Here is a 23,067-nt window from a genome sequence, read left to right on the forward strand (position 1 = left end):
CCAGGGGGAGTGATGGAGGTGTCGGGCTGGTTTAGAGGGTCCAGAGGCAAAGTGGCCGGCTGTGGAGGGGAGAGTTTGGGTGATTTTCTCCGAGTTGAGTTGTGGGCGCATGGAGGAGGAGCCTGCTGGGCTGATGAGAGGGGCGCCAGTGGCAGTGGAATGTTGCGGATCCAGTGAGGTGGGTTGGATTCAGTCTGCTGAACTGGAGGGCGTTGGAGGAGCGGAGGCTGGATGGTACAGGGTCCTCCAGTGAAGCAGGAGTTTTGGGATGGAGCCGAGCGTGTTGCGAGACCCAGAGGTTGAACGGGAGGCTTATGGAGGAGCCGAGGTGGTAGCATTGCCGCCCGTGGAACCTGAGGGCCTGGGAGGAGTGTGGGTTGTAGGATTGTGGCACGGTGAAACTGCGGGCCTCCCGATGTCATCAGTGTTGGGAGAGCTCCTTCAGCGAACTGGAGGTCTTTGGATACATGCGGACGCTGGTGAAAGGTCCATAGTCAGCCAGGGGGAGTGATGGAGGTGTCGGGCTGGTTTAGAGGGTCCGGAGGCAAAGTGGCCGGCTGTGGAGGGGAGAGTTTGGGTGATTTTCTCCGAGTTGAGTTGTGGGCGCATGGAGAAGGAGCCTGCTGGGCTGATGAGAGGGGCGCCAGTGGCAGTGGAATGTTGTGGATCCAGTGAGGTGGGTTGGATTCAGTCTGCTGAACTGGAGGGCGTTGGAGGAGCGGAGGCTGGATGGTACAGGGTCCTCCAGTGAAGCAGGAGTTTTGGGATGGAGCCGAGTGTGTTGCGAGACCCAGAGGTTGAACGGGAGGCTTATGGAGGAGCCGAGGTGGTAGCATTGCCGCCCGTGGAACCTGAGGGCCGGGGAGGAGTGTGGGTTTTTTCAGTCTTCTCTCATATTGCCTCAATATTTTTAAGTATCTTCCTTTTTCTAAAATCCCACTTCAGTTTATGGCTGTGTAATATTGGAGATTTGTGGTCCTTGTGTATTTTTTTTTTAAATGTCAGCACTGGTTCGGGTTGAAATATTTTTTTTTACTTCTCTTTTTTGGACGATTTGTGTTTTATTAAATATCCCCCATGCCAACTATTGGATTGTCGTTTAGTTCAATTTGATCTCTTTTCCCCTTATCAACATTGAAAGTAGTTATATAATGCAGGTTATGGAAATTTTACAGGTAGTGTGCTGCTTACTGCAGTAATGTGCCCTTAGATTTCTTCTTTTTTACCTGGTAGGTATTTGGTTTACTTACTTTGATGAAAATTCCCTCCGCGATATTCAGTTTTTTTCCAGAGCCAAGGTTGATGTTGTTGTTTTAATTTCTTTTGTGGTTTGTCGATGGGCCGAGGTATGTGAAAGATCTTGCAGGTAAATTTGAGGGGCATTTTACGCTGAGGTTCATGAAAGTCGTGTTGTTGAACTGGATTTCTTTGGAGAAACTGAGGTTAGTTAAAGTTACAGCTTTTCAAGTGGAGGCTTAGCTTGAACTGAGGTTGGTGTATGTCCCACTGGCCTCCTTTGTTACCTTGATTCGGTCACAATGTTATAGATGTAACAGATGTGTCGTGACATCATAATAGTTTTGAAGTTCCACCCAGGTTGCTTTGAATACTCTTCTCAAATGTCTTGAGGCCTATTTCTGTGTATCTGGACACCCTGATCGTGCCAGTTTTTTGAGGTCATAAGTTGAAGTCTTGTTGACTAAGACTCTATAGATGATTATGGTTAAGTGGAAACTGCAGAGGAGACCATCCTGCAGGTACATAACATGGCTGATACCATACAGAGCAGGCAAATAACCTTGTACTTTGTTTAATTTGTGACCCACAGAATCATGAGACAATCTTTTTTTCCCCAGCTAGTTCCTAGACAATACATCGCTGACTTAGACAGCTGAACACCGATGTTGCCTGGCTGGAATGAACTTCTGAGCTCCATTTCCTTCACTCAGCCCTACTTAGCAGAGCCGTCCCAGTTATTTGGTATATCTCTTTCCATAGATGTGACTAAATATCAGAGGGCAGGCAGAAGTTATTGTCATTGTTTATCTATTCACAGGATTGCATATGTGTTTGGGCTAAAATTTATAATTTATGTTCCTTGTTGAAGTATACAGCATGTACATGGAACCTTCTTCAGGATTGTCCATATTATATGCTACTAAACTAGCCTCAGCAAATTTAAAACATCAAAATTATGCTATGCATCCACTCAGTGCATCATGGAGTAAAACTAGAGACCAATAAATCAAAACATCCAGGAAGACATGCAAATCAATGAAGACTGAATAATATGAAACTAAATGAGCAGTGGGTTAGAGAGGAAATCAAAGTGGAAATTGAAAAATTGCTTGAGAACAATGAAGGCATCAACACATTGTATCAAACTTATGGGACACAGTCAAGGCAGTATTAAGAGAAAATTTCATGTCAGTCAATACCTATGTTAAGAAATTAGGAAAGCAACAAAAAAATGAGTTAACCTTACAGTGTAGGGAGCTAGAAAAACAATAGCAAAGCAATCCCAATATTAGTAGGAAAAATTAAATAACGAAAATAAGGGAGGAAATAAACCTGATAAAGACCAAACGAACAATATGTAAGGTCAGTGAATCAAAGAGCTGGTTCTTAGAGAAAATCAACAAAATAGATTCCTCAGTAGCCCAACTAATCAAAAAAATGAGGGAGAAGGTATGCATCAGTTGCGTAATACAATAAAAATCAAATCTAGTAACAGATTCCTGGGACATATGTAGAATTATTAGGAACCATGACAAGCAACTATTTGCCAACAAGTCAGATGTAGAAGAAATGGGTATTCAATTTTGAGGACACAAAATTCACCAAAATTGAGTCAGGAGGCAATTAGTAATCTAAATAACTTATAACATGGACTAAAATGAAATAATTAAAGCCTTCCCAACAAACAAAAGCCCTAGGTCAGATGGCTTCACTGTAGAATTCCACGAAAAGTTTCAAGAACTTACCGCAGTTCTCTGCAAGGTTTGCCAAACAATACAAAGGGAGATAATCCGGGCCTGGTTGCGTGGCCTGGTGGCTAAGGTCCTCGCCAGGATCCCGTATGGTCGCTGGTTCTAATCCTGGCAGCTCTACTTCCTCTCTGTCTCTCCTCCTCTCTGTATATCTGACTTTGTAATAAAAATAAAATGAAAACCTAAAAAAATAAATAAATAAAAGGGAGATAATCCTCCCAAAATCTTTCTATGAAGTCAGTATCACCTTAATACCAAAGCAAGATAGAGACGTAACAGAAAAGGAGAACTACAGACCAATATCCTTGATGAACATGGATGCAAAGATCCTCAGCAAAACACTGGCCAGCAGTATCCAGGAGCACATCAGGCAGAGTACTCACCCAGACGAGGTGGGATTTATGCCTGGCATTCAGGGATGGCTTAACATTTGCCAATCAATAAATAAGATATACAACATCAAAAGATTTAAAAGTAAAATACCTATTATCTTCTCAGTAGATACAGAGAAGGCATTTGATAAAATCCAATGCCACTTTAACAAGATAGGCATAGAAGGAACATTCTAGAACACAGTCAAAGCAGTACATGGGAAACCCAGTACCAGCATCCTGCTAAATGAGGAAAGACTGGAAGCTTTTTCACTAAGATCTAGAATGAGATAAGGAAGTCCACCCTCATCACTGTGATTCAGTGTGGTATTGGAAGCCCTTGCCAGAGTGATTATTGAAGAAAAACAAATTAAAAGAATTCAGATTAGAAGTGAGGAATTAAGATTACCCCTTCCCTATTTGCATGTGACTTGGTTCTCTACATAGGAAACCAAAAGATTCAATCAAGAGATTGTTGGAACGGATAAGAGACTTTGACAGGTTAGCAGGATACAAAATTAATGAACATAAATAGATGGTGTAGTATACACAAATAACTCTGTGGCTGAGAAAGAAATTGTTAGGAACAGTCCCCTTTAAAGTAGTGGAGAGGAATCTTACATACTTTGAAGTTAATCTCACTAAAGATTTGGAAAATTATAAAACATTAAAAAAGAAACGGAGGAAGACATTAAAAGATGGAGAACTTACGTGTTCGTGGATTGGTAGGATCAATATCGTCAAAATGCCCATATTACCCAAAGTAATACTCAGATTCAATACAATCCCAATGAAAATCTCAACATTCTTCTCAGAAAAGATGATACAGAAGTTCATCTGGAAACACAAGAGACCATGAATAGCCAAAGCTATCTTGAAGCATAAAAATCAAGCAGTAGAATTCACAATTCCAGACCTCAAGACATACTTACAGCACTGGTCATCAGAACAGTCTGGTACTGGTACCGACATAGAGGAGAAGATCAATGGAAAATAATAGAAATCCCAGAACTCAACAAGGGATTATTCTATTTTCCATAATCTAGTGTTGCTATTATTATACAGTCCAGTTTGAATGTCTTTATTTTTGTTAGAATATTGTTTTGTTTCTAAAAATATTTAGCTTTCTCTTTGTAATGTTCAGAAATGTACTACACATTTCTTAAGTTTTAGTTTTGTTTTCATTATTAAATCATTTTTAACTGAAGATTCAGTCTCTGTATTGTCTGCAGAAATATGACTTCCTTTGTTGTATTCTCATTCTAGGACTCTAATATATTATGCCTATATCTTATTCTGTTAACTTTATTTCTTACAATATATTAATTTAATTGAAAGATTTAGTGACAGAGGGAGAGACCCAGAAATAGAAGGAAATTCTATCTGCTGTTTCAGTACTCAGATGGCCACAAAATGGCCGCAGTAGCTGGTGTTCAACCATGCTGAATTATGTTCCTTCTGACTTACTGGCACAGGTATTTGCGGAATAATCTCCTGCCTTTTCCACTTCATTGATCAGAAGTTGCATCATAATTGGAACAGGGAAGATTCAAGCTGTAACTCAGATATTTGTAATTGATAAGTAAATCAGTACTCCCCCACACCCGCACCCTCTTTCTGTTTGTTTGTTTTTACCATATTATTCTTTAAGTATAATGCTTGTGGATATGTGAGTACTATTGGAGGAAGCCAGGCTATTCTGGCGATGAGCATCCATCCCTGTGTGCTCTGCCAGAGTGTGGCAAAATTAGAAAGGGTCTGACTGTTTTCACCTTAAGAGTTTCTTAGGGCTGTGCATACAGTGACAAACCTTAAGGAATGAAGTGTCCTGCTGAACAAGACATAGAATAGATGAATACCATCTCTATCTCTTTACCTCTGAAATTTTCAAAAGAAGTGAACTGCTTCGACTTACCATCCATGAAACAATAAGAGGCATGTGTATTAGTGTATAAAGTCTCAAACACTGCACATTTTTTGAGAAAGCATATACTGTTAATTTTATAAGTTAGATTGTATTTTCATCTTTTTTTTTTTTTTTTTTACTTTATCAGCAGTTACTTTTTTGCCTGTGTGGGGCATTGATTTGAATTATTTCAGTTTTTTTTTTTCCACATTGTGTGTGTGTGTATTATGGGCATTAAACAATAGTGAAACTAACATTCTAGGTAAAGATTGGTGCAAGTTTGAGTCTGTTGTTCCATTTGCAGTTTTATCATGACCATCAACTTTTAGTTTCATGTCTCAGTTTCTTACAGATTCAGTGTTTATTCCCCTACCTTGTTGCATTGCATTGCCTTGGAAATTGTAGCTTCTACCATCAAAACTTTTCTACACCCTTCCATTTTGTAGATGTTTCTTGGAATCTTTTATATGTGCGAATTCCACTTTGACACAGGTTGTTACCGTGAAATTGTTTATTTTTTTCTAAGCTTTTCTTTTTTTGGAAAAGAAGAAGATGAACTTGTGAGAATAATGAACTGTATGGAAGAATGTTTTTAAAAATATAGGAACAGCAGCCTGGTAGATAAACCCTTGCCTTACATGCTGCAGGACCAGTTTCAAGGTCCAGCTCCAGTTCCAATCCAGCTCCTTTATGGCCTGGGAAAACTGAAGGATGGCCCTAGGACTTGGGATCCTACACCCGTTTGGCAGACCCAGAAGAGCCTCCTGGCTTTGGATCAGCTCAGTTCCGGCCAGGCACTTGGGGAGTGAACCAGCAGACAGGATATCTTTCTCTCTGTCTCTCCTTCTCTCTGTGTATCTTCTTTTCCAATTGAAATATATAAAATATCAAATGAAATTAAAAAATGCATCAGCTATAATATATTGCTATTTGTTTTTATTATTGTGCTTATATACTTCCAGTAATACCATTTTCTTATTTCTACTTTCTTGCTTTATGTAGATATAAATCTTTCTCATCTGGAAAAACTGGCAAAATACCCAATTAAAATAGATCTGAAGAGTAAATATGGCCCTAGAGGAAACTTTCATTGTGCCGTTTTAGCTACTGAGAGGAATTTTTGCTTGCTTTTATGTGAATGTATTAAAAATACATATGCAAAGATGTACCATAACCCTTTATAGCTTTAGAATCAGTGTGATATTTTTTTTGTTAACATGAAGTACAAATATTCAAAATTACCCTGTGCCTTTTAATATTAGAAAACTTAATGTATTTGTGTAGGAGATGTCCAGTTGTAACATTGTTCTCAAATTGTAGCATTGTTGTAACAAATCATAGCTCAGTGGCATGAGCCCGGCGGTGTGGCCTAGCTGCTAAAAGTCCTCACCTTGAATGCCCGGGGATCCCATAGGGGTGCCGGTTCTAATCCCGGCAGCTCCACTTCCCATCCAGCTCCTTGCGTGTGGCCTGGGAAAGCAGTCGAGGACGGCCCAAAGCTTTGGGATCCTGCACCCGTGTGGGAGACCTGGAAGAGGTTCCTGGTTCCCAGCTTCGGATCGGCGCAGCACTGGCGGTTGTGGCTCACTTGGGGAGTGAATCATCGGATGGAAGATCTTCCTCTCTGTCTCTCCTCCTGTCTGTATATCCTGCTTTCCAATAAAAATGAATAAATCTTTAAAAAATATGTAAATGAATTATTATGGCTGTATTTTAATGAAACTGATTGCAATATAATTTACATTTCATATAGTTTTATCTGCCATAGAATGTTTTTTATAATTGTCTGAAAATATAAAACTTTATTTTAGCTTGTAGTCTGCACTCAGACCATTCAATTCTTGCCCTAGAATTACTCATTATAGTCATAGCTTGTTAATATTTGAATATTGATGTTTCTGCTTTGCCCCATTATCCTTATCAGGCAAGCTAATGAAGAATACCAAATATTGGCTAACTCCTGGCGCTACTCATCAGCGTTCTGTAACAAACTCTTCTTCAGTATGGTGGACTATGATGAGGGAACAGATGTTTTCCAACAGGTAAAAGAGTTGTTTTTTGTTATTTTGGTAGCATATAATATTTATCAGTATGGTTTATGTCTCTGTATTTGCCAGATAAAAAGCACAATTTATTGAATAGGTTAGTACATTCTGGAAATATTTGTAATAAATTCTGTGGTGTGATTGATTACACCTAATGTTATTTTATCTTTGCAGAATTTTTATCTTAATATGCTAGATAACATCTTGACCTTTGCGTTGTAAAGGAAAGAAGTTTTTTTTTTTTTTGAAATTATTTATTATTTTTACTTCATTAATTACATTGTATTATGTGACACAGTTACATAGGTACTTGGGTTCTCCCAACCCTTCCCCACACCCTCCCACCGTGGTGGATTCCTCCACCTTGTTGCATAAACACAGCTCAAGTTCAGTAGAGATTCCCCCATTGCAAGCATATACCAAACATAGAGTCCAGCATCTTACTGTCCAGTCAAGTTCAACGGCTTCTTAGGTATACCCTCTCTGGTCTGAAGACAGAGCCAGCAGAGTATCATCCCAGTCAATTGAAAGCTCCAACATACCATCAGCAAAAATTTACATCACTATGGAATTAATTGACATAGTAATGAGTAACCAACATGTTAAAAGTAAATGCGAGTTCCCAGCCACCTTCTGTGACCACCTCACCTACACTTCAATTTTAGTTTATACACAACATGTAACATTCATAACATGACATGTTATACATAACATCATATCATCTTAAATTAAGGCAAACATGTGGTATTTAACCTTTTGGGATTGGCTCATTTCCCTTAGCATTATGGTTTCCAGTTTGGCCCATTTGGCCACAAAGAACTGCATTTTGTTTTTTTTAATAGCTGAGTAGTATTCCATGGAGTAGATGAACCATAGCTTTCTTATCCAATCCTCTGTTGATGGGCATTTTGGTTGTTTCCATGTTTTTGCAATTACTGATTGTGCTGCTATGAGCATAGGAGTGCATGTTGGTTTCTCATAAAACAATTGTTCTGGATATATTCCTAGGAGTGCTATTGCTGGATCATACGGTATGTTGAATTTGAGTTGTTTGAATATTCTCCATACTGATTTCCATAGGGGCTGTACCAGCCTGCAGCCCCACCAGTAGTGGAGTAGGGATCCCTTTTCCCCGCAACCTCACCAACAAGTGTTGTTGGTGCTTTTATTCATGTGGGCCAGTCTTACTGTGTTAGGTGGTACCTCATTGATGTTTTAATTTGGATTTCCCTTATTGCCAGGGAACTTGAGCATTTTTTCATATGTTTATTTGCCATTTGGGTTTGTTCCTTTGTGAAGTGTTTGCCCATTTCCTGTGCCCATTTCTTGAGTGGCTTGTTTGTTTTGACATTTTGGTTGTTTTGTAGCTCTTTGTATATTCTGGAGATCAGCCCTCTATCACCTATGTCGTGTGCGAAGATCTCCCATTCTGTGGGTTGCCTTTTTACTTTGTTGATTGTTTCTCTAGCTGTACAGAAGCTTCTTAGTTTGATGAGGTACCAATTGTTTATTTTGAAGGAAAGAAGTTTTTTCAACATGTGGTGGCAGTTTAGATGCATGATCTTATTTTAATATTGTATGTGCTTTAGGTTGTGTTTTGCATACATTTATGACATTTTATATAAAATTCAGTGCAAATTTTACTTAACCTTTATTTCATCCAATACAGCATATAAAGCTCAGCTAACTACCTCTGAGGTAGTATTTACTTGAATGTGGTTATTTTTTAGATTGTGGACTGAATTGTGTCTTCCTAAATCTATGTATTGACTCAATGTGACAATATTGGAAGTAAAGCCTTTACAGCGTAATTCAGGTTAAATAAGATAATAGAATGTGTGCATAATCTGATATAACTCTGGTGTTTGTAAGAGAAAGAGACACTGGGGAGCAGTATTTGGAGGAAAAGGCCAGAAAGCACACAGCACAAAGATGACCACATGCAGATGCGGAAGAGAGGCCTTAGCAGAACCATCTCTGTGGGCACAGTAATTTTTGACGGGTGGAACTAAACTTTTTTTGTTTGTTTGTTTTGTGGTTTCACCCTTTATTTTTTTTTTAATTATTTATTATTTAACTTCATTAATTACATTGTATTATGTGACACAGTTACATAGATACTTGGGTTCTCCCCACCCCTCCCCAAACCCTCCCACCATGGTGGATTCCTCCACCTTGTTGCATAACCACAGTTCAAGTTCAGTTGAGATTCCCCCATTGCAAGCGTATACCAAACACTTTTGTTTTTTAAGCTACTGAGTTTGTGATTTGCTCATATTGCAACCAAAAACGGTCTTTTCTAGCGTAGTGTTGGATTTGGGGAGGACAGTGCTAGTTGTCATGGGTGTTGTTGGAGTTAAGTTATCATCCTTGCTAATGTTAATAGCGCATGGTCCAGGCCCTGTCCTAAAAGCTTCAAGCAAACTACTTTAGCCTCACAGTGAGCCATAGAGGGAGATGTTCTTTCCATTTCACAAATGAGCAAATTAAGGCATAGAAATGTATTGTTTATTCCAAATTACAAAGTTAGTGTAATGAGTATCTAGAATTTGAAACTTGGTGTCAGGCTTCTAGAGTTCCTGTGGTTCTTAATAATATTACCTTGCAGTTAATTTTTTTTTTCTGTTTTTACTGGCTGGTAATCCGTTTCAAACTTGAACATTGATGGTTTCGAACAGCTATCCTGGACTTTTTACCTGATATTCTTTATCATAAGGCTCTGCCAAGTCATAAAAAAGCATTTAGGTTTTTTGTTTGTTTTGTTTTGAAATAACTTATTTTCTCAAAGCTAATAAGTGCATTACAGGAAGCTGAAAAATACAAGAAGCAAAAAACAAAGCCATTCACAGTCACAAGCAGTGGAGTTCAAGTTCCGTAGAGAATCTAGCTGACTAAATATGAGTGGGCCAGCTGTCGGAGGTTTTGCTAATTTGCTGCCAGACGGATTATTTATTCATCTTTGAGACTGGTTACATAAGATGAATTCTGTTTTTCTGCCTTCATTGCCCTTTTCCTACTAGTATTCTTATTTCTTCACCCATGGTTTTATTTTAGTTGTATCTAAAGTATATGGGATATGTATTTGCATTTGAGTGCTTTTTTGTATTAATCCATTTAGCAAAATTACTGAATGCCTACTCTACAGGAATAATACATTGACTGTGATGTTACAGATTAAGAGTTGAATCATCATAATAATGATAATATACAATACTTAAAAATATGACTTACCTAATAACAAACAAAATATAATTTTTATTACTTTATAAGGAAAATGATAGTACCATGGGGACCAAATGTTATTAGAACTCTTTGGTCTCTGTAGAATATCAGTATAATTGACCTTGGGCATCATAAGATGGAAGTACTGTGGATTTTACATGTAAATTCTTTCTGCCGCTTTGGCACATGGTCAGCTGCATTTAGCCAGAGTACTTGCACAGGGGTTTAATGCCCGAATGCTTACCCTAACCGTGCCTGCCAACTAGAAAAGGGTTGAGTTAGCCTAGTTGTGTAGTAGTATTTGTGTTTAATCTACCTTCAAAATAAATATTTAATTGGAATACCGTATCACTTTACTCCTAAAATCATGTTTCTAGAATATTGGTCTCATTCTTGGAGAAGCAGTATAATGCTTGGAAAAGAAACATTTGACCTCAATGGGAGAAAAAGAATTCACCTGTATTGTTTTGAAGAAATGTGGCCACTTGTAAAATGATATATTTTTCAAGAAAAGAGTCTTTTGCAAATAACTGAAGTTTCTTTGTATTTAAAATGCTGGTAGCTTACTCAAATTTAAAAGAAGAAAAACAGGCTGAATTGGTCATGCTGATTCTAGCTTAGTGGTAGATAGTGACTCATAGTTGCCCTAATGTGGCTACATCACTGTATGGTTAGATGTAATTTTTCTACATGTTCACATCTTTCGACCTAATTTTCTTAAAAGTTCAGTGTAGGTATGAGAGATGAAGTTAAGGATTTTCTTATTTGTTAATTAATAGAAAATTTCTTGAAGTTAATTTTGATTCAACAGGGTTGTAGACACAAATTGACTTTTCTCTTTCACCATACCTAGCCATTGGCTGAGAAGGAAGAGCTGTTGTTTTAGAATACAGAAGTGCATTACAGTAACAGCAGGCAATAATTTCCATGAGAAACGAACACCTATAAAATTAGGAAGTGTAGATTTTACTAAACTTGTAAATTACTAAACCTTATGTTTTCTTTCCTGGAGTCATGTTTTCAAAACACTCTCAAAATTGATGTTTTTAAATACTATCTGCTGTAGTGTTTTATGTGAAGACTGTATTTATAGCAAGTTTACAAATTTGCTGATTTCCAGTTGGTTGAGGCTTTGTTGTAATAGTCTTCATCTGTATGCGATCCCTGTAGGAATGGGTGAAGCTATGCAATGATACATTACAGTTAGTGAGTATCATTTTTTGGAATCAGCATTGGACTAGAAAACGGTTCTGTGCTCTATTCTTTTTTGTGTAGTTTTAGGATTTTGTAGACATTAATTAAAAGAAAGGCTTTGGATTGCCCAATTTTTTTTTTAAAGTCTGGAAGTCTATGGCATTAAGCCTTGGTCTGCGGTTTCTGAATTAATGCAGTGATGAGAAAGAGGACATGTTCTCTGTCATCTTACATTTACATGTTGGTTCTAGCCATCCATCGCACATCTGTGAGAATAATTGTGTATGTCTTGAGTGGGAAAGCTGCAGAGAAGGAAGGAACTGATAACTGTGTTCTTAGTTTGATTGAATCAGTGATATTAAATGTATGTAACGTTCAGACCCCAACAAATGAGGTGAGATAGACTTCTAGTACGTATATGTACATATACAATAGTGATAAAGTGTCTTGCTCAGAAGATCTCACTTCACAGTTTCATTGTATCTCATAGCTACATGACTTCTGGTAAATTGTGTGATCTTAAACCTTTAGCTACTTATGTATAAGAGAGGGGAAATGAAATATATATTTTCCCACAGGACTGTTGAAAGATTAAAATGAGATTCTAGTGTATTTATATCTTTAGCTCTGTGCTTCGCTTTGTTCATTAAGTAGTTGTACTGCTACTACTGTAACACTAGCAATAATATTGGCATGCAGCCTCAAAACTACATTATTTTTTCCGCTAAATCTGATTCTGTAGAAATCAAGAAAAGGTAGGGTAACGGTAAGGGACCTTGAAACGGAACAGGGGTGTCTAAATCTTGGCTACCTTCATGCTGCCCCTGCACTGGCCGAGCAGTTTCAGATCAAAGTATTAGCTTATGGTAAGGTGCTTTTTGCTGGATCATGAAAGAATTGGGGAGTCTGAACTGGTCTATTATAGTGCCAGTCCCACCCATTACTTAGAAGACTCTTCTCTCTTTTTTTAAATCTTTACTCAGTCCATTTATATAAAAATGAACAGATTTCACATATTTCATAATACAGATCTCAAAATCCTACTCTTTAATTTTGTTACAATTACAGTTAGATTTAAACATCAGTTTTTAAGGGGACAGACATGCAAACCATAGCAAACATGGTCAACTAATCTCTACCCATACTCTTCCATACTATTTGAAAAGTGCCTATGTAGGCAACATGGGGTTCAATAGTAGAAATGTGTAATACCAGAAAGAAAAAATTGATTTAGGATATATCTCTTAGGTACTCAGTCCATTTAAGCTAAGCTATCTGAAGCACTATAAAGTGATTTGGAGTCATCTGGAATATAAGGCCTCCACAGTCACATGTAAGGAGGGAATTGTTTGGATCCTGACTACAAATTGTTACTATAATTAAACAGTTTTTAAATTTGGTGTCAAGTATGATATAATGGTTATACTATTTGCTTTTGTTTTTCTTGTTATTTGGAAATACTGGCCTATATTGCAAGTCATGTGTCAAAAATCTGGACTTTCACTTCAAGACATTTTTTATAATTGACAGCCAAAATTGAATATACATTTTCGTTGTTTGCTTCGCAAGTGCAAATTAATCCAAAGTGTTATTTTTAGATATTATATTGAAGATCATTATGTTGTAGGAGTATTCTATCTAGTATAGTTTCAAATAGAAATTATTTTTGAGAAATATTTCTTACCACAGTTTTAAAATAATAAAAAAAATTAGCAGTAAAACTATCATGGGGATTTCTTTCACATTCTCTGATAATAATAAATACTTTAAAGCAAAATGTTGGTTTCTGTTGCATAGTCATCTTCATTACATTAAAAAAGGAAAGGCCTTGAATTTTTTTAATAGGGAAACAGTTGCACAGCGTGTTTATTTTTCATTAAATCCAATACTTTCTAAGACTCAATCACCATATTTTTGTATTGTGCTTTAATTCAGTTCTCTGTTTCAGTTACAAAATTCTAGAGGCCAAAAGAATGAAATAACTGGTGAGATGCACAGGATACAGTTTTGAAAGTTAATAATTATTTTGAGGACTCAGAACTTAGATTTGCAAGTTCTTTTTCATAGAATAATTGCATTAAAATTAATAAAAATAAATTAAATTTGGGTGAATACTGTGTTTTCATAGCTTTATAGAAAATATATAAAATTTTAGAGCAATGTGATAAAAGAATATTGAAGTGTATTTAATATTTTATCTCATGTTTTACAGCTCAACATGAACTCGGCTCCTACCTTCATGCATTTTCCTCCAAAAGGCAGACCCAAGAGAGCTGATACTTTTGACCTTCAAAGAATTGGATTTGCAGCAGAACAACTAGCAAAGTGGATTGCAGACAGAACAGACGTTCATGTATGTTTTATTCCCTGCAGCTTTAGTAGTGCTGTGATTAATGTGGTTTGTTTATTGTAATATGCACACAGCAATATGAACATGTGGTATGTGTTTTGGATATTATCTTTCACATACAGAAAGGTATGGTTGACAGCTATACACAAAGAAGCTGAATCTTCATTGACTAGTTGAATTCAGCTGGTTTTACTAATGATTAATTTATAAAACATTAAAAAGTACATACTGGGCACAAATTAATTTTACAGGCAAAAATATATTTTGAAAGTTCAAGTTATCTGAGAAATTGTAATTTATAACAAAGATACAGGTTTTCCATCTGTCTTTTGGCAAATAGATTAAAAAGATAATTCCAGGTTTATAGCCTTGTGGAGAAATGCCTACTGACACATCTGGTCTTGACACTGTAGATTGATAGGACTATGCTAGCATGATGTTTCATTTTTAAAATTTTTTGTGAGTATACAAATTGAAAATAAGGTAGAAAAATAGTATGTCCAGTACACTTCCAAATCCTGTTTAACAATTATTTGAAGACATTATTAAAATTATGTAGTAGATTTTAATAGTGTTCTTATAATACAAGCTCACTTCCTGCTTCTTTTGAAGTATTATGGTACACATGTTGCTAGGCAATACATGATGTAGTTGATACCAGCCATGAAGGATGGTTTCAAGGACTATTAACTATTTATAAAAAGTAGTGAATTTGCATATAACTTGTTGTGACTTGTCTGGATGCCTCATTTATGTTAATAAATTTGTTGTAAAAGCATTTATAGAAATTACTTAAACATAAGTTTTTGGAAAATAAAAATAGTGCAAGTAGGCCTGTGTGTGCCCTACACTGAGTTTTAATTCTTGCTTCTAAAAAGGGAGAATAGCTTTCCTAGAATCTCATGGTGTAGTTTCTTAGCATCATTGTATTAATGATAATGCTACTATTATCAGTTTTACAATTTTGTCTGTTGACTTAGTATCTTTTATAACACATTCCCATCTTTAGAATGAGATCCAGTATACAGTTAGGCATTTCATTTAGTTATCATGTCTTTCATAAGTCTTTTTAAAATTAGAAATATTTTATAACCTGTCTTTTTCCTGAAGAATGTAGTGTGTACTCTTGCTTTTAGTGTATTGAATGAGTATATATATATTTATTTTTAAATTATTTTAAAATAATTATGTGCAATCATTATGTTTTCTTCCCTTAATATGATCCTCTAATTGCATAGGGGACCATCCCTTCTCCCTCTTCCTTTTTTTAAAATTGTTTTTATTTAAAAGGTCAGATTACAGTGAAACAAGGAGAGACAGGGGGAGAGATAGTACACGTGCTGGTTAACTTTCTAAGTGGTTGAAACAGCCAAAGCTCTGCCAGTCAGAAGTTTTGAATCAGGATCTTGTTCTTGTCTTTCACGTGGATGCAGGGCCCCAGGCACTTTGGCCATCTTGTCCTGCTTTTCCAGGCACATTTTCAGAGAGCTGGATCAGAAGTGGAGCAGGCAGGACTCCAGCCTATAGCCATATGTAATCCCAGCACTGCAGGAAGAGCCTTGAGCTACCATCCAATAGCTCTAGTCTGACTCACTTACTTGTTAGTGGATCTGTGATCTGCCTGGTGTTTGCTCATAATAGAATTCTTCTTTTGTATTTTCTACCCGTTTCTTTAATGTTTGTGGTTCTATAATGTCCTTCTGTACTTCATTGCTCATACTAATTTTGAACGTTTGACCAAAGTTTTTCATGTTGTCCCACTGTATAGTTACTTTTTTCTTTCATTTCTTTGTAATTAATTGGTCTGTGTGGAGCTGCCATGAAATCAAGACAAATATCTTGTTATGCAGTTTTTTCTTAGGGTTCATTGACTATTTTCCAGATCCAGTTTTTTTTTAAAGATTTATTTATTTTTCATTACAAAGTCAGATATACAGAGAGGAGGAGAGACAGAGAAGATCTTCCGTTCAATGATTCACTCCCCAAGTGAGCCGCAACGGGCCGATGCGCGCCGATCCGAAGCTGGGAACCAGGAACCTCTTCCAGGTCTCCCACGCGGGTGCAGGGTCCCAAAGCTTTGGGCCGTCCTCGACTGCTTTCCCAGGCCACAAACAGGGAGCTGGATGGGAAGTGGAGCTGCCGGGATTAGAACCGGCGCCCATATGGGATCCCGGGGTATTCAAGGCGAGGACTTTAGCCGCTAGGCCACACCGCCGGGCCCCAGATCCAGTTTTGATCATGATTGTTGCAAAATGATAATTTTGAGCTATAGTTGTCTCTTTGTATTTCTGACACTTAACACACTCAGCTCACACATTCTTTCTCCCCCTCTTTCCCTATGTATATATCTGTATCTGTCGACCTAGATGTATAATCTGTGTCTTTATCGTTGCTTGGACTTAGATTCCATTTTGTATCATGTATATTTTTAAAGTTTCTGCTTATTAATGATGTGCTAGCTTCTTACTGAAGGCTTCCTACCGGGAAAATTTCATCTCCCGTTACAAACGATAGACACAAATATTTAGTCTAATGAAGTGTATAGTACCTGAACAATTAAATACTAAAAAGGTAAAACAAATAAAATGGGCAAAGAATCTGAATAAACTTCTTCAGGAAAAATATAAAAATATGGGAAAATGCTAAGCGTTGCTAGGTGTCAATGAAATCTAAATGAAAACCACAGTGAGACCACAGTATACCTATTACCATATTTACACCCCTAAGTCCTATTACAGTTTTGAGGAAATAGAGAAATTGGAAGCTTCATACAATGCTAATAGAGTGTGTAATGGCACAGCTATTCTAGGTACAATTTGGTAATTCCTCATTCCATTGCTAGGTATCTACACAAGAGAAGTGAAAGTATTTGTGTAGTAACTTGTAGCAGAATGTCAAGAGCAGGATTATCAGTAATGACCATTGAGGGGAAACAACTTAAATGTTTGTCAGTTGAAGAATGAGTAAATAAAATGTGGTATGATCACAAAAGGGAATATTATTCGGAAGGAATATATTACCCATATATGTTACTATGTGAGTGAATGTGGAAGATATTAGCTATGTGAAAGAAAATAGTGGCTCTACACCTCACATTATGTTAAAGTTCAGAATAGCAGTAACTTTAAAGAGGGAAAATGGGTTACTAGTTACTTAAGTATGGGGGTTGGGAGGGATAAGTGAGCTGTTGTGGGTATTAAAATGTTCTGAAGACAGTAATGATGGAGGCATATCTGAGTTTACTGAACAATGTATTTTCAGTGGGAAAATTATGTTATTATGATTTAACTCATTAAAGTCACAAAAATAGCTTCTTAAAAGTTGCCATTTGATATAATACAAATCTTACATTTCTTCTTACCCTTTCTGTTTGCTGTTTGATTGCATGTTCTGTGGGTGAACCTGAACAGCATTGGGTTAGGTTATATTAATATATTTCATGTTCTTGAATGTATTCACATAAAATTAAGAGTGATCTTTTTCACGTAGTCACAATATTTTAAAACATGATTTTTTGACTCCTTAAGAGTATAAATATCATGTTAGTGCTAGGTGTAATTTTAGGATGTAACTTTCTGAGTTTTTTGTTGTTATTGTTGAAGACTAGTAGAACTAGAGTATGTGTAACAGAAAAAAATTAGTATTTTTCTTTTCCTTTAAAATTTCTCATTGCATTTTTGCAGATTCGGGTTTTCAGACCACCCAACTACTCTGGTACTATTGCTTTGGCCTTGTTGGTGTCACTTGTTGGTGGTTTACTTTATTTGAGAAGGAACAACTTGGAGTTCATCTATAACAAGACTGGTTGGGCCATGGTATCTCTGGTACAGTATCATATTTTACTTATTTCCTATGTTTTTGAAAGATAGTATAACTTGTACAGTGTTAACAGCGTGCACCATATTGTTACTCTCGTGAAAATCAAATTTCAGTGAGGAGAATTAATGTTGTAGGACTTGGGTGATTCAGTTTCAGTTTACTTTGTCTAAATTATGCTGTCCTCCTTTTTAGTGTTAAGATGTAATGTCTTGATATATTTGGCATTTACAAGTACTACATAGACACTTTTTGAATGTATTGAAATATGTGGAGTTAATTAGAATAATTTCCAAAGTAAAAAGGTTTGGAAATATTCTCATTTATTTTTTCCCATTGTAACTGTTTCTTGGATTTTGTGTACCTTGTAAGTGGGAGAACATCTTTTCTTTCTCAGACTGGGTATTTATAGCTCATGAAAAATTATAAAATAATTTACACATCATGCAAAATTATGAACTTACGAATTAACCTGATTTAGAGTTTCTTGAAATTTAAGTCCACCTGTGTTTGCCTTGTCCGAGCCAGAGCAGGTGATTTTGTGTACCTGTGGTCAACATGCTTTACCTTGATACCTAGTAGAGATCTAAGAATACCACTACATTTTGCTGTAAGGAATTTCTTATAGGGATGCAAATTAATCAACAGATAAAGTGTAAAGTGTGTTATCATGGAAGTAGGCAGTTATTACTAGAGGAATACAGAAAAAGGTACCCGACCTAATGTAAAAGTAATCATAACGTTTCCTGGAACATAGCACAACCAATGTTTAAGAGTAAGTGAAATTATAGGCCTGGCACAATAGTCTTGTGGTAAAATCCTTGTCTTGATACCAGCAGGGTCCCATATGAGTGCTAGTTTGTATTCCAGTGGCTCCATTTCCCATCCAGCTCCCTGTTTGTAGGCTGGGAAAGCAGGAGAGGACAGCCCAAAACCATAGGAACCTCCACTTAGGTGGGAGACCTAGAGGAAGCTCCTGGCTTCAGATTGGCTTGGCTCTGTCCATTGCAGCCTCTTACGGAGTGAACCAGCGAAAGGAAGATCTTTCTCTGTATCTCCTTTTCTCTGTATATTTGTCTCTCCAATTAAAAAAAATTTTTTTTTCAAAAAAGAGTAAATGAAATTCTATAGTAGTCGGATCATGTCAGAATTTGCAAAGCTTAAGCTTTTCTGAGAATTACAATTCTGTATTACTAGCTAGCATGATGATGTCCAGATAGGAATGATTAAGTAATGAAGTTGGAGTGAAAAGAATGGAACAGTCTCATCCATAATGCTAGTGAGTATGGGGTTTCTGCCTGGGCACAGGGAAGCCATGGGATGATGAATGACATGTTTAGTCTGGGAAATTAATTGAAATGTGTAATGTGGAAGTATGACTATGAGATGAGAGTATTACTATCTTCCTGGTACATAGATACTATTTCAGTTGATGCAAAAGTATATTTTCTTTTTATTATTATTATCATGCTAAACTGTTTAAACAATGCTTAAATTTCAATTTTATTAAGTATATGCAGACAGCAATACTATGTCTCCTATATACAGTTAAATCTGTGGTGGGTAGATCTTGAGCTAGTCTGGACTATGGATAGAGAAATTTCTCTATCCATGGCCGCCATGTTGTGGGTGGATTCTGAGTAGGTCTGGGCTTCAGATCCAAGATTTTTGCTCTGCCCACATCTGCCATGCTATGGGGTGGATCTCAGGTAAGTCTGGACTGGTAGCTTGGGTGCTTTACTCCCCAGCTACAGCCATGAAGCATTGGAAATATGGTCTGACTGACCCAGGTGCTAGTGGTGCCAGGCAAAGCTCTCACGCCATCTGAGGACTTGGGGATGTGGGATTACTGGGAGTCTGGGAGATGGCATGAAGGGGTGGGGCATGAGCAGGGACCTGAGGGTTCATTTCCAGGCGAGAAATGACCTCTGAGGGATTTGCAAGGTAAGACCACTCTACTAGATTTGCTAGTATATGGAACCCACCAGTGAGTGTCAGAAAAGGGAACGGGTACTGTGAGAACGTTGGCTAGTCATTCCCCATCATCGGATACTGGGGTAGTTGGGAGGCTGCGTATGGCCTCTCCCTTTTTCTGCCCTCATACAGAAATGGGAAGAAGAAATAGAAAGTTTGGAAATAATCATCACACCCACTTTTCCCTAACCCTAAATCTTTTCCACTCTAATCAACTATGTAAACATCTAAACTAATAAAAAAGAGTTTAAAAAAAAGGATTAAAAAGAAACAAATGAAGGCATCAGCACAACATATCAAAACTTATGGGACACAATCAAGGCAGTGTTAATAGGAAAGTTCATCTCAGTCAGTGCTTATATTAAGAAATTAGAAAAGCACCAAGTAAATGAGCTAACCTTACATTTAAAGGAGCTAGAAAAATAACATAAAAGCATTCCGAGATAGGCAGGAAAAAGAAATAACTGAAATAAGGAGGAAATAAACCAAATAGAGACCAAAAGAACAATATGAAGATCAGTGAATCAAAGAGCTGAATCTTTGAGAAAATAAACATGGAATCATTTGTTTCAGTCCTACCAAAGTCCAATTAACAGGACTCAGGCATTAGTCACTATTTGATAGCTTTATGCTAAAATTGATAATTTTGTTTTACCTGCAGATGATGCTACAAATATCCCAGTGTCTCTCAGCAGAGAAAATAAAGATCCTTCACTTTTGTTTTAAAGTAATTGGGCTTTATTTTTTTAGTAGACTTATGTTGAAAGAGGGAGAGAGAATGATCTGCTGGTTCACTTCCCAGATGGCCAGCCCTGGGCAAGGCAAGTCTCTAGCCAGGAGCTTTGGGTCCCCAACAGGGGTGGGCCGTATCCGTATACTTTTCTTAGGCCTTTAGCAGGAAGCTGGAATTGAGCAGGCACTCATATTCACTTGCCTGTATAGAAGGATTTTAATTACAAACTAATAATAATCAATATCTATTGATCTCTTCTTTGGAGTTTGTATTCTTCCTTGCTGTGACTGGAAAGGACTGTGTATTATCCTCATTTTACAAGCAAGTAAAGAAGATTTAGTTAAACTCAAGTCACTATTGTTCACAAAGCTAACAGTGATGAACTAGGATTTGATCCCATTTGTCCAACTGCAATTTCTATATTTTTTTCCACAATTAGGCTTTTCTATGTGTAGGTATGTATCAGATGTGTTAGGTGTGTAACCCACTGGATATAGTGAGCCATTATGGTAACTGATACATGCAGGAGAGAATAGGATGCATAAATATTAAGTAAAATAGATCTGTTTAAAGATCAGTTTTGTGACATAGATGGCTATGTCATGCAGATTTCTTATTTTGCTTTGTTTTTAATCCTTGAAAGCTAATTAACTTGGCCTGGCACAGTATACTCTAACATTTTCAAACACATACTTGAGAAAGGAATTGTCGCAGCTGTAGCCTGCTCCCCAGTGGCAGCCTTTTAGGAATCAGTAACAGGCTGCAGAGAGCAGACATGTTTTCAAACAATGTGTTTGAAACTCTGCAGTGATGATAAAACTTTGAATTAAGAAATATTAAAGTAATATTTTAAACTCTCAGCTTCCATCAGTAGCATAAGTGCAAATGTCTGGTGCCTTTCACTTGTCTGTTGATGGCCTGCAGAAATCTTTAAATCATGTAAGAATGAAGGTCAAATATGTATCAATTTTTTTCAGAATTTTCTGAAAATATCATCATGATCGTTAATACCATTACCACCATCAAAATTGATTCTATGTTTACAACCTGAAAATCTGGATTTATTCATTTCTAATATATCCCAATTCTGAAAATTGCTTAGAAAGTCAAGATTTACTATAAAATGTTGACCTGGTTATTCAGATTCTCATGTATTTTCAATTTAACTGATACCATATTTCTTTTAGAAATGAAAATACATTTATAAATTTGCCAAAATGCTGTAATCTGCTTTGCAGAAACTCTCAAAGCATTGGCTTTGCGTAGTAAAAGGAAATCCCAGAAGTTAAAACAGTAATGGATTGTATATAGAGGCAAACCTCTTTAGTAATAAATAAGTAAATAAATAAATAAGCTAAAAAGATATACAGAAGAAACAGTAGTTGATGAGAAAATAAGCCTTTTGATGAATCTTTATCTCCATGCTAATTTCTTAGTGGAAGAACAATCTCTAGGTGTAGTTATCAATTGTATCTTTACCATTGAATCTATGCAAAAGTGCTCTCCTAGGTATTACTGGGGGTTTTGAGTCTCTACTTCTGTGCAGACAATTCTGGTCATTGTTCTGTTTTTCATTGTTGTGTTCCTTTAGTTGTATATGACTCATAGGTAAGACAAGAATGATAAAGTGTAGGCTGGACAAAAAGTTACTCATACTGCTTTAGAACAGGAAAGGGGAGTAGCTGCAGTATATAAAGCATGGAAAACTGGTCTGTATAGTTTTCTGGTTCTGTTTTTTTTTTTTTCCTTTAAAAAAAAACAAAAAGCATTGGGGCGGGGAAGCTAATAAATAGATCCTCCTGGTCACTTGCTTACTAAGGTGAAAAACTACTTCTTGTAAATGTTGATGGTTCATGAAGCCAAGTATGTGTTGTTGATTAGTTCTGAAAAGCAAGGACAATTGATGCCTAAAAGGAAGACAACTTTGGGCCAGTGGTGTTGTTAATTCATCAAGGAACTATAGAAACATCTAGCTGAGAGTCAAGTTGCTATGTTCAGTTCTTTGCTGAAGCACCTCCTTTTGTAAAAGATAATGTAGTAGAGAACGCTACAGTGAAGTAGGAATTTAAACCTGGGTTTGTTTTCAAAAAAAGGTTTACTTTTTAATGCAAAGTCAGATATAGAAAATGGAGGAGAGACAGAGAGGAAGATCTCCGTCCGATGATTCACTCCCCAAGTGACTGCAATGGCAGGTACTGTGCCGATCCAGAGCCAGGAGCCAGGAACTTTCCTCCAGTCTCCCAAGCGGGTGCAGGGTCCCAAAGCTTTGGGCCATCCTCGACTGCTTTCCCAGGCCACAGGCAGGGAGCTGGATGGGAAGTGGAGCTGCCAGGATTAGAATTGGCACCTATATGGAATCCTGGGGTGTTCAAGGCTTTAGCTGCAGTGGCCACAGTGCCGGGCCCCTGGATTTGTTCTTGGTTTTGGCTGTTGCACATAGTCCCTAGTGTTTAGAATTGTTCCTGG

General features: G+C 37.1%; 1 protein-coding gene across 3 annotated transcripts in view; it reads left to right on the forward strand.

Moving 5' to 3' along the window:
- Window positions 1-23,067, forward strand: part of TUSC3 (tumor suppressor candidate 3) — a 188,723-nt gene that overhangs the window by 97,716 nt on the left and 67,940 nt on the right. For all 3 annotated transcript variants that reach the window (XM_058669865.1, XM_058669864.1, XM_004597839.3), the window contains exons 3-5: window positions 7,192-7,309; window positions 13,941-14,081; window positions 17,762-17,902. In XM_058669865.1, the coding sequence (XP_058525848.1) occupies window positions 7,192-7,309; window positions 13,941-14,081; window positions 17,762-17,902 (400 nt within the window). The remainder of the gene's footprint in view (window positions 1-7,191; window positions 7,310-13,940; window positions 14,082-17,761; window positions 17,903-23,067) is intronic.

Source organism: Ochotona princeps, chromosome 11 (assembly GCF_030435755.1).
Source record: "Ochotona princeps isolate mOchPri1 chromosome 11, mOchPri1.hap1, whole genome shotgun sequence".
Taxonomy (NCBI): Eukaryota; Metazoa; Chordata; class Mammalia; order Lagomorpha; family Ochotonidae; genus Ochotona; species Ochotona princeps.